The sequence below is a fragment of the Scophthalmus maximus genome, chromosome 7 (assembly GCF_022379125.1).
Source record: "Scophthalmus maximus strain ysfricsl-2021 chromosome 7, ASM2237912v1, whole genome shotgun sequence".
Classification (NCBI taxonomy): Eukaryota; Metazoa; Chordata; class Actinopteri; order Pleuronectiformes; family Scophthalmidae; genus Scophthalmus; species Scophthalmus maximus.
In genome coordinates, this window is record NC_061521.1 from 23075001 (window position 1) to 23087500 (window position 12500).

At 44.7% G+C, this 12500-nt stretch overlaps 1 protein-coding gene across 2 annotated transcripts in view; it reads left to right on the forward strand.

The window, feature by feature from the left end:
• The window catches only part of si:ch211-212o1.2 (uncharacterized protein LOC492735 homolog), a 28162-nt gene that overhangs the window by 13037 nt on the left and 2625 nt on the right, over nt 1–12500 (forward strand). For both annotated transcript variants that reach the window (XM_035642880.2, XM_047333396.1), the window contains 4 exons: nt 1449–1568; nt 1839–1930; nt 8118–8262; nt 10481–10693. In XM_035642880.2, coding sequence (XP_035498773.1) covers nt 1449–1568; nt 1839–1930; nt 8118–8262; nt 10481–10693 — 570 coding nt within the window. The remainder of the gene's footprint in view (nt 1–1448; nt 1569–1838; nt 1931–8117; nt 8263–10480; nt 10694–12500) is intronic.

Below are 12500 nucleotides of genomic sequence, written 5' to 3' on the forward strand. Positions count from 1 at the left end.
TTCCTTTAAAAAACAAGAATTAACTGGCTACCTGTTTTGGGCTATTTTTGGATCACAGCTTCGGAAAAATAAATATGAAACAGAAATACTTCATACTTTGTCTTCTCCAACTACTTTCCGTAGCACAATCAATAACTGTTTTTCACAACATCACCGAGGAGCAAAGTCAAAACTAATTTTCCGAGGCTGAACTTCGGTCCACTCCCGAATCACCCGTCTCTCTCTATCGTCTATTTTTAGAAGGTGAAGGGTCACGTCTGATGATTCGGGAAATATCCATAATCACATATTTAAAATCTCCCGTGGCCACTTCGGGCCCGTGCCTTCGGAGAGGCCGATGGCATATTCATCGACGCGCCGAGTCTATAGGCGCACGCGCTACTCGCTGGGCCTGTGTGCTTTATTAAAGAAAAACTGTCATGAATATCTTATAGGCTTGCTAATGCTATGTGATACATTAGGATCTGAACACATTAATGTTTCAAAGGCACATTAGACTGGAGGAGAGAGGAGGAAAGACAAAGAACAAAAAAGAAAGTGACAAAAACGTAAAGGTGGTGTTTTATATTTGTGCCTTTTGTGAAGTCCGAACGAACCAAAGGAAATGGAAGCTCATGAAGACTAAAGACACCGGGAAAAGAATAGAGGAGGGAAGAGCAGGATCTGTTGTGTGTGTGTGTGATTTTCAATAATTCAGTATCTCTAATCGTCAGCGATGTGAAGCTGAAAGGTTTCGAGCCTGACCCTCGCAGCTCAGCTCTACTCTCTCTCTCTCTCTCTTCATATCGCTGAAGTGTGAAAAAAGAGTACGGGCAGTTTGAGTTCGTCCATCTCCCTCCGTCTGTCACTTCGTACTGCTGACCTGTGAGTTTGGCTCGTCCCTGCAGAGGCCGCCTGCCTACCTGCCACCTGAAACAGTCCGTGTGTGTGTGTGTGTGTGTGTGTGTGTGTGTGTGTGTGTGTGTGTGTGTGTGTGTGTGTGTGTGTGTGTGTGTGTGTGTGTGTGTGTGTGTGTGTGTGTGTGTGTGTGTGTGTGTGTGTGTGTGTGTGTGTGTGTGTGTGTGTGTGTGTGTGTGTGTGTGTGTGCGTGCGCCAATGCGGGCTTGGTGCTTCGTCAGCGTTGGTGTTTCACATATGAGAGGTCGTGACCCCGCAGACTGGAATACACTTGTCTTCATCTGACTGATTACGTATTAACACACACACACACACACACACTGAATGGGCCCTTGACCCCGATTAGAAGCGACTTGTTCTCCCAGTGGTTGCAGGGACCTCACCCAGTTATTTAATGCAACACCTCAGAGCCAAGAACTCTCAACTTCCTCCCTCCTCTCCTCTTCTGTCCTCTCCTCTTCCTCTTCCTCCTCCTCTCCCTCCTCCTCCTCCTCCTCCTCTCCAGCGATGCCTAAGATAAATATAAGTTTTGTGTCCTCTGTCTTCTCCAGGTAAGCGGCTCCAGGAGTGGGTGTGTGTGGTTCTGTGCCTCTTCCTCTTCATCGTCAACCTCTCCTTCCTCCTCCTCCACTTCTCCACCGCGCACATCCACAAGATCGTCGTCGGCATCGGTGAGCCGTCAGTCGGAAAGACCTGGGTGGTGGCAACATCAGCATATTAAGATAGAGATATCACCTTAAAACGACTGATCACGTTTTCTATTCGAAAGTTACTTATCTATAGATGTGGGTTTTTTTTATAAATATTACACAGTTTGTTATTGTTACAGTCCACATTATTTATTTTTCTACATGTTTTGTAAATTTTAGTTTTGGTCTTTGCTTTACACATCTAATAATAGCATATGTATTTTCTCCCTTGTTACTCTGTTTTTCTGCCAGTCCTAGGAATAGTGACGGCAGACTTTGCGTCGGGGATGGTACACTGGGGGGCGGACACCTGGGGATCTGTGGACATCCCTGTTCTTGGCAAGGTGAGCAAACAAAAACACACTGACACACACACACACACACACACACAGACACGCTGTCCGGCTGCATTTAACAGCCTGTTGTCATTTCTTCAATTCACCAAAAAGTAAATTCTCAGTTTCCCCCCGAATTCCCTGGTTGGCCACAACTTCATTTGCTTATAGATAACAGCACCAGAAATCATGTAGACAGTTTGTGGCTAATGTAACAGTAACAGTGTCTACTGTGCTGGTGTCAAGTAACTGTTCAGCCTTTGAATATGTTGACAAAAGTTCCCTCTGTCAAGATAAGTTATAAAAAAAATTATATTTTTTCACATTTGTGGATCATATGTGTATATGAAAAAATTAATAAAATTAGTCTTCAAATCATAAAACCTTGACTACCACCACAAAAAAATGCCCTATAGAGTCTTAGAGACTCATAATGTTACAATGCGCTTGACAGATATCAGAAGTTAAAATAACAATACAAGAAAAATAGACACTCAGCATCAAACTAAATCATGACGTGATTTCATACTGTTATTCTACAGTATCCAATATTGATTGATAAAATTCATAAATTAAAGAAAGTGTATTTTATTATGAAAGTGAGTTCACTTTAAGTGTATCTGTTGGAAAAAGTTTCACTTTTTCCAGTCCTGTGTTTTAAGATCCAATACAGTCAAGTATTTATTTTTTTTACACCGCTGAAAAGTTTATTCTTCACTTTCCAGACAAACAGTGGTAATTTCTGTCTGCTACTTATATTAAAAAAGCTTATAGTCAACCAATAGCTCAAGTCCTTAAAAACATTTGAATGAACAGTAAGTCATAGTCAGGAGAGATGGTTATTGTACTGTACCAGTGTCGTCTCCTCTCTCCTGAGACCGTAATGTCCACACTCCCAAATGCAGACGACACACGCACACACACACGCACACACGCACACACGCACACACACACACATGGACTCACGCTGTGAGTGGTCTCACCTTGAACCTCCACAGCCTGGCACCATACAGGGCAGGAAGATGAGTATGCACATACATATGTATGTAGAGTATGTATGTGTGTGGGTGTGTGTGGATGTGTGTGTGTGTCTTTTTGCATTAGAACACATCACCTACATTAATGCACACACGTTTCTCCACAGCCAATTAGAGTAAAGGTCGTCCTCATTTCAGCCAATTAAAATCGGTGTGATCAGGTGCAGCATGCAGATTGGTTCACGTGAACTTTGTTTTGATTAATGAGATCAGGATTCAGTGTGTGTGTGTAGGTGTTTGTGTGTGTGTTTCCTCTATTTCTTCTGTGTATGAAATATTCATAGATAATTAAGGAGTTGAAATGTTCGAGCTGTTGTGTTTTGAGATCTTAAGAACACCTTTTATAGCTGAAGCGATGTTTTATCCAGGTTTGATTAATAATATTGAAATTCAGGTCAGAAGTTAATTCATTATTTAATTAATTCTTATTTATTCATTTGTTTTTAATTTTTTATTTGTTTTTTACAAATGCTCCTTATTGAAAGTTATATACAGTAAAGCCAAAGAGTCTGAGACCACTCTCCGATTCGCAGGAAAATATTCATCCTAATTCTAAAAGTGTTGAGTCATTTAAACTCGTGTAATGTCATACAAATTCTTATTATTACAAGGCAGACCTTTATTATACATGATAGTGTTGTGTTAGAGTTGCCTTAAATAACTCTAAAATAGATGATGCCTGTAATCCAGGCTTTTGACTCTCACATTTTTATAATGTTTGTAAAGTCTTGTTTTTTTTTCCTTAAGAAATTATCCCTGACTGTTTTTAAATGCAAAACAGGTTGCTCATTTTCATCTCCGATACTGTACATGAAGAGTTGAGCTGTGACGACAGAACAATCCTATGATTCTCTAGTTCAGGAGTTGTTTGACAAACTAATTAATTTATTTGTGATGAACCTTAGTCCTAGATCGTGGAAGACCGCCATCTGTGCATTATTCCCTGAAAAATTTACAAAAATGCAGAAAAATGTTGAAGAAAGTGAAACTGAAAATTCATGGATCTATTCCTTTAATTTTGATTTATTGCTAATTGGCCCCAGATATATTATTGACAGTTTATTGTGATGAATTCTATTGGTTGATGATGTCATCCTCTTTTGACTTGGCTGTAATGTTGAATTCATCCTTCGTGAATCTAACGTGTTTTTGTCTGCAAGCATTATTATTTAGATAGCAACACTTTTCTCTACACACACGCACTATCGTCTGATTCGGAAAAAAACACACAATGCTTTGTGTTGAGCCCCTGTGTTACTTTATTTTTTTGTGTTTGCTGAAGGCACTATGTGATTTGATGTTTATTTATGATGTGGAATTTACTGAGGTTCAGGGGTAGTTACCGGGACCAAAAGCACAGCGGCAGTCACAGATTTGCATGGTGTGTCGGACACTGTAGGAGACTTCTAATAAAGACTTTAACTGCAAGAGAAGAATGGACCTTTGCGGAGAACAGAGGGAGGACAGTGGGGCTGGTGGAAAATAAAGTGTGTGTGTGTAGGGAGACCAAAAACAAGGCGTACACCTCAGTGGTTTTTGTGTCTGTGTGGGTTTGGAGACTGAGAATAAAGCAGGCCTGTGCTCCCAGTTAAGGTTAGTTTGAATATCAAAGACGAGCACAATGACAGAACACCTGAGGCTCATGGTGGTGGCCGTCATAAAGACGGATCAAACATTCAAAGCCATTTTTTTTCTTCTTCTTCGTTATTTGTTTGTTTTGTCATTTACTTGTTTCTTTCCTGCTGCTTGTGTATATGTCCGTGGCATGTGTGCACATGTGACTAGAGCTGCAACAATAAATTCTGCAACTATTTTGATATTCGATTAATCGGTTCAAGAGTCATAATTCTCTGATTTCAGCTTCTTAAACGTAAATATTTTCTGGTTTCTTTGCTCCTCTGTGACAGTGAACTAAATATCTTTGGTGTGTGGACAAAACAAAACATCATGTTGGAGTTTCGGGAAACACGATCAACATTTTTCACCATTTTATGGACCAAACAACAATCGAGAAAATAATTGACAAATTAACCGAAAATTCAAATACTTTTTAGTTGCAGCTCTACATGTGACCGTCCTAACCTTCCGCTCCGTTCGTCGTTGTCGCCCTATAGATGACGTGTAATGTAGACTAGGGCTGCAACTAACGATTGTTTTCGTAGCGATTAATCTGTTGATTAATTTCTCGATTAATCGATTAGTTGTTTGCTCCATAAAATGTCATAATTTGGTGAAAAACTGTGGATCGTGTTTCCCCAAAACCTCAAGGCGAAGTTTTGTTTTGTTCACACACCAATTATATTCAGTTTACTGTCACAGAGGAGCAAAGAAACCAGAAAATATTCTCATGTAAGAAGCTGAAATCAGAGAATTATGACTCTTTATTTCATAAAAACTACTAGAACCGATTCATTCAAATAGTTGGCGATTAATAGTAGTAGTAGTTGGTTACTAATCGATTATTAGATGTTGCAGCTGTAATGCATACGCATATTGTATGCACATATGGACTCCTGCCCGCCACAAATTCCACATAAACGAGAGATACCTAACAGTCGTAAGGGTCTGCTGTCATAGGAGCATGAATAACATCTCCAGGAGCTGAAGGCCACGGAGCAGCAACAGCTGCCACTGCAAACTGCTTCTCCTCTCTGTCAAAGTCTGCAGGACAGTTTTGCAGCCAAGGTCACAGATAATGTTATGTTTTCCATTTTTCTATCTGCATTTTTAATACTGTATAAGGGACAACCTGAGTGGCAACATTTAATGAAATCTCAGGTTGGATTCTAGCCAGGGAACCTTTTTCTTCCTTTTAATACCTCGGTTAGTTCAGTGAACAGCTGCTTTCAGACGTGCACTGAAGTCTGGACATCTTCCTGAAACGTAACCATCGATTTCCCCTCCTGCTCTTCAACAGATCATCTGAGATGATTCGAATTATGATGCATTAGCGTTATTCCTTCAAAATTAAATTGATTTTCTTAAACACAAAGCTCTGGTGTGAAATATTCCCACCTACCTAAAGATCCTGTACATTAAAATCATTGAAACAAATGACAATATTCAGTAAATAAAAACTCCCAAAATGTTGTTTTTTGTTGCCATCAAACTAGAAAATTATAACATACAGCATATTGTTAATGCCCTTCATTAGAAATTGCACAACAAAGATTTGCTTTGATTTGAATCTACCAAAAAAAACGCCCTTTTCTCTCCGCTCTGCTAAAACTGCAGCCTTCTCTAAAAACAAAAAAAAGTGCATTTGGTTCTCCCAGTGGCGTTGGGAACTATTCCTCAGCGAGGCTCCGAGCCATGCTGTTCCCTTTTTTTTTTTTGTCGTCATCGTGTCGTTGAACTTTAATTGACTCAACAAGGATTTCGCAGGCCTCTAATGACACCACTTTGACGACTTGAGTCACGCTCATTAGTTCCCAATGACGCTCGATTCACGTTGAAATCTGCCAGATGCTCTTAACAGTTAAGGGGTATATGTTTAAAGCTCTGTTCTCTCCTTCACTCAGCCATTCTTCTTCTCCTTGTGTCTCTTTCCTCACAAGCTGCGTCCTTATTGGACGTGTCTCTTTCGAGGCAACTGTCTAATGGGGCTGATTGGAGCATCGACACAGAGTTAATTGGATGACTTGAACGACCGGTCTCTTTCGTAAAAAGGCCAACAGGGGAATTGACAGCGAGAAAGAAGCACGGATGGAAAGACTTGTCCGCAAAAAAAGAGGGGGCTGAGGAGAAGGGAAACCGAGATGAAGTGAGATGAAAAATACAGTAAAAAGGTCGGGAGGACATAAAATCAAAAAGAAGGGGGTGGAAGGGCGTGTCTGTCCAGCCAGTGGGACGGCGCTGGTTGCTGGGGCGATGGGCGATGTGAGCCGGTGATTAACGAATGCCGTGCGAGGCGGGCCGCTAAACGGTGTGGGATTAGAGGGCACGCAGCGACCGGTGGCCTGCCGTTAGCCGGGAGCGCCGACGCCGCCCCGCTCGGCACGACCTCCGCGGCTTAGCCGGCCTTTCATCTGGCTGAGGGCTGTGGCGAGGGGGGGGGGGGGGCGGGGGTTGACTGGGGAGAGGCAGATAGGAACGGAGAAGGGCACACGATGGCGAAGTTGTCAAAAGATAGTTTCTGCGCGTTTGCAGTGGCACCTACCGACGACGTTTGCAGATGTGGCGTGTTGTAATTGGCCCGAACGGCCGACGCGACAATAATGAGTTTTCACGCTGATGTGTCCGCGGCTGTGCGCACACACACACAGGGACACGCACACACACACAGGGACACGCACACACACACAGGGACACGCACACACACACACAGGGACACATGCACACTGTAGCACTAAAGATGCAAGCCTCCCTTTTTCCACAGAGAAATAAATTACCTTTATCCTTTATGTGTGGTTCTGTTTTTTTCTTCCTCTTCCGCGCTTGAGATATTCAGATTCAGTCTTTCATTTGAGACCCCCATGCTCTCACAGACAGGTGTCTGCCTCTGCACAGTGCAAGTGGGGTTTGCAACTATGTGTGCGTGCGTGTGTGCGCGCGTGTGTTTGATGCTCACATTCATGTTTTGAGTTTGTGCCGGGGTCATTTATGTGTATGTGTGTGTGTTTGTGCGAGTCGACCGCTGTTCTGCGGTTTATTAGGATGCTGGATATGAGCTCTGGGGTTGCGCGGGATGCTGGGCGCCCCTGAGTCCCTGTGTGTGTGTGTGTGTGTGTGTGTGTGTGTTTCGCATTTGATCTGTATTTGTATAAGGTTTGTAAACAATGCTTTCCCAGTGTCTCTTTTGTGTTCTGATTTGAAGTGAATCTAAATTAAGCAGATAAATCCTTCACCTTCTTTTTTTTTTGTTGCAATTTTAACGAAGACCACTCATTCTCCTCATTTAAAACATCGAAGTTAAGGTGTTCAAGTGTCATTTTGTGTCTTTTGCAATGTTGAATTCAAAAGAATCTCATGTCTAAACAATATAATTGGCTGAGAGGGATTTGTTTTGAGATTTCAGATTACATCTGAACAACTGAACCCAGGAGATCTGCGATATGATGACGGGCAACACCGTTAAGAGCTTTGTAAACAAATGTACTATTTTTTTAAAGTCAGTTCTATGTTTAGCGTAAGTTTTCTTCTCTGTCCTCTCCTTGCAGGCGTTTATCCGACCGTTCAGGGAGCACCACATCGATCCCACCGCCATCACTCGCCACGACTTCATTGAAACCAACGGTGACAACTGTATGATCCCCGTCCTGCCGCTCGCTCACATGGCCATCAAGTTTCTCACGTACACGCCAGGTAGCGCACGCACGCACGCACACACACACACACACACACACACACACACACACACACACACACACACACACACACACACACACACACAGACACACACACACACGTCTCTGAAGGAAGAGAGAAGTAAGAGGAGCAAGAGCTGCTGTTGCGACAGTGACGTATCCTGTGTGATCGTACTTTCTCAGTCACGTTATTGTCGCCTGTGGGTGAGACACTCTGGGATGTAACACCTGAGCTGCACCCCCAGACGCAGTTCGTGCGTGGCACAGTGATCCCTCACTGCGGCTTCCCAACCATCACCACTGACAGTTTGCTCACGGACACGCTGCGTACAGCTGAGCGTGGATGTGAGGACTTTTTAGAAGGTCAACGACAAAACGGTCTGACAATCTTTGGTAGTGAAGTGAAGTGAACATGGGACATCACAGGGCAATTCTTCTTCTTTTTTTCCCCCCGATGCACTGACCTTACGCGTGCGGGTCATGAGGGGGGAGGCGCCGGAGGAGGAAGATCAGCGGGAGCAGCCTGTTATCGAGAAGGTGACATCTCCTCCACCTTCCGTGTCCGCACCACAGCTCGGGCCGAAAGGTGACGGACGGACGGAGCGGAGCGGAGAGGAGTTGACACCAGTTACCCGGGTTCACGTCAGAGTTGTGGGGTCAATCCGCTCACATGCCTTTTCTGATGGAGCGTCTCTGAAGTGACTGTAACCCTATGCAATCAAACTGATCAGAATGAACTATGTAAAGACAAACTGATCCGCCATCAATAAGGAATTAACATTGAAATACAGCAGCAGCCTCTATTCTACTGCTTCAACCTGAAAATTATGATCTTAAAACTGTATAACTAATCTTAAACATTGCCCAAAATCCTGATCTCTTTTTTCCGTTTGCTGAAATAAAACTTACAATATTTAGATTAAAAAAACAACAAAAAAAATTGTATGAACCATTACCCCAGATCTTTCTTTTGCTACTATAAAAAGATCAAAAGATAACTATAAACTGTTAGAGTTTTAAATCCCTAAAGTATTAAGGTCTGTATTGCCTCTAAAATCCCGTTAATCCAGTTTGCAGCTTTATTGAAAGATTTTTCCAATTAACTTTAACATGCAACACTGCACGAATCAGCGTCGTCAGGAGTTCCTCTTGGTGAAAGATCGTGTAGTATGAAATCACAACGATGGCAGGACTCTCCATCATGAGACAGCAAGTCGTGAAGTGTGAACCGCAGTCTGCAAGGAAGTGACAAGGAAAACAAAGTGAGAATTGCGATACAAATGGACTAAATGGAACAAATTCGAAAGCAGAGAGGAATGGAGGGGAAACATGCTCAGGTCAGTTGCTCTGCCACAGGAGGGATCAGTGAACAAGGCGCGAGGAAAGGAAAGATTAGGAGGGGAGATGACGGTGGCAAGGACCACTTGTAGGTGACATCCACACCTGTCATGTCCTGCGCCGCAGGGAGTCAAGGGGCCGCGAGGCGGTGACGGGCAGAGATGCGGCGACATCTACACCTGTCATGTCCGCAGCTCGAGAGGTCGCCGCTAAGAGTTTGCGACAGAAGGTGAGAGTGCATCGGGAAGAGAGGCAGGCGAGAGAGGGCAGGGGGCCGGTGGCAGCCGAGGGTCAGGTAGCGGTACGATGACATCTAAACCTGTCATGTCAAGCGTCTCGCGGTGTCGAGCGGTCACCAGACAAAGACGGAGACTTTGAGGTGTGTTGGGGGGGGGGGGGGGGGGGGAGCTGAACGCAGGGAGGTGACATCTCCAACTGTCATGTTCGCACTTGAACCGGGGTCGAGAGATCGCTGTTTTAACCAGAGAGAGGGGGAGAACGAGGGATGAGGGCGGACAGCTGTAAGTCCTGCCGACAGAAACACTCCAATAACAAGAGCGAGTCGTGTGGAAGACTTCAGCTCAGCTACATCTACATTTGCTCTGTGCTTCATCCTACTTTTTTTATCTTCATCTTTTCCTCCTCTCCTCTCCTCTCCTCTCCTCTCCTCTCCCCGTGCTTCCACTCTTCCCCCATCTTTCTCCATCCCTTCTTCTCATCCTCCCCCCTCGGCCTCTGCGTCTCTCCGAGGCCCCTGCCAGCATCCTCTCTGTGGGAGTGCGATGCCTTCGCGCCGGCCCCTCCTTATAATACCAAACAGTTCCATGGCTTTCATCGCAACTTTACTTTCTTCTGTCTGGTTCCTTTTCACCTTCCAGAGGCCTTGGCCGCGTCCTATCCCTGGGACTGCTACGTGTTCGCCCTGGCCGTTTTCGTGACGCTGACCAATCAAATTCACAAGTGGAGCCACTCCTACTTCGGCCTCCCGCGCTGGGTCACGCTCCTCCAGGACTGGCACCTGGTGTTGCCGCGGAAGCACCACCGCATCCACCACGTCTCGCCGCACGAGACGTACTACTGCATCACGACAGGTGAGAACTGGTACCGCCTTTTTTATGCACGGAAAAGTTTATTTTCCCTGTATATTAAAATCTTCTGATGTGAAAAGCATACATTTCCAAGATAAGTAAAGAATCTCAGTTAAAATATACATACATGAATTTAAAACTAATAATGGAAACTGATTTGATTGTTGATGATTTCACATTAGCCTGGATTTTTATTTTTATTTTCATCAAAACCGTCTCCACGTCTATTTTGGCTTCCGTCTGAGCGACACATCTGTGGAACTACAGGATTATTAATCTAACACTGTACATTACCAAATTAGTTATGCTTCTATCACACAACTGAGAAGGACTGGATTATGCGTAACATTACTTTTAAATACCATCAGATGTTTTTGGGGTGTTTATGTGTGCGGCCATTTTAAGTCGCCGTAATTGAAGCTGATGACTCCAGAGCGATTTCCACTTGCCGTTCTCGGCAGAATTCGAATAAAATGGCGGCCGTGTATGTCTGTCTGTCGGCTTCTTATAAATAACTAAGAGGAAATGTTCTGTTTGCGTGCGTGTTTGTCTTTGGAGACGCGAGGCCTCTCTGTAATACATCCACATTCAGTATTCTGTGTGCATCTGGGTGAGAGGGAGGGAGGGAGAGAAAAGAGGGAGGATACACAAGGGGGCTTCAGCTTGTACGTCACCCTGCGCCCCTGCGGACGACAGATGTGTGGGTGAGCGAGTTGAGGGGGTTGGCACGGGCAAAGTGTGTGTTCGCACACACTCGTACACACTCTGCATACTCGAGCATCTGTGTGTGTACTAGTCTCTCTGACCCCCTCTCTGGTTTCTAACCTGTTTGTGTGTGTGTGTGTGTGTGTGTGTGTGTGTGTGTGTGTGTGTGTGTGTGTGTGTGTGTGTGTGTGTGTGTGTGTGTGTGTGTGTGTGTGTGTGTGTGTGTGTGTGTGTGTGTGTGTGTGTGTGTGTGTGGTGGGAGGTGGGTTGGTGGCGGCCGGGGGCCCTCGGGACAGTGGCGGCCCCATGCTCCCCCAGCCTGGCTGCCTGGGCCCGGGCTCGGATTCCACTGGGGCTCGCCTAGCTGCCTTTGTGTTCGCCACCGGCTGACAATCCCCATGTATATTTAATGCTAACCTGCTGTCTGTTCTAACAAATAGGACTTCACAGGCAGAGGGGGGGGGGGGGTGGAGGACAGGAGAGGAAAGGAGGGAGGGAGGGAGGGAGGGAGGGGAGAGAGTTGGAGGGGAGGAAGCAGGGATTTGGAAGAATACAAAAAAGGAAGAGGATGTGGCAAAAGAAGGAGAAGTGGAGCACGAGAGAAAGAAGAGGAAGAAGGAGAGATGGAGGGAAAGAGTGAAATCAAACCTCTGGCTCCTTTTATGTCTTCCAGCAGAGAGAGGGTCACTGAAGGGACACACACACACACACACACACACACGTATACACACATCCCTGCAGCTATCGCATGCACCCTATGCAAACATATCATGGTTGGTGGTTTTTGAGCATCAGACAAGGTTTGGCTAAGTACACACAACCCATGTGGATGTCTCTATTTGCTTCTTGCTCTGTCTGTGTGTGTGTGTGTGTGTGTGTGTGTGTGTGTGTGTGTGTGTGACGCTTGTGCATCTGACTTCTTTTTTGTTTCTGCATTATGTCGTTGACTGTAGGCAGTTGCTTTATTGTACATACAAATGTATTTTGTGTGTGTGCGCGTGTGTGTGTGGTAATAATAGTAAAATGCCTTTTCATCTCAAATATCAGGGGAGTCCTCGGCTGTTTCTAAAGCGGTAAAATTGGAACTGCGCTCAGGAAAGATGTG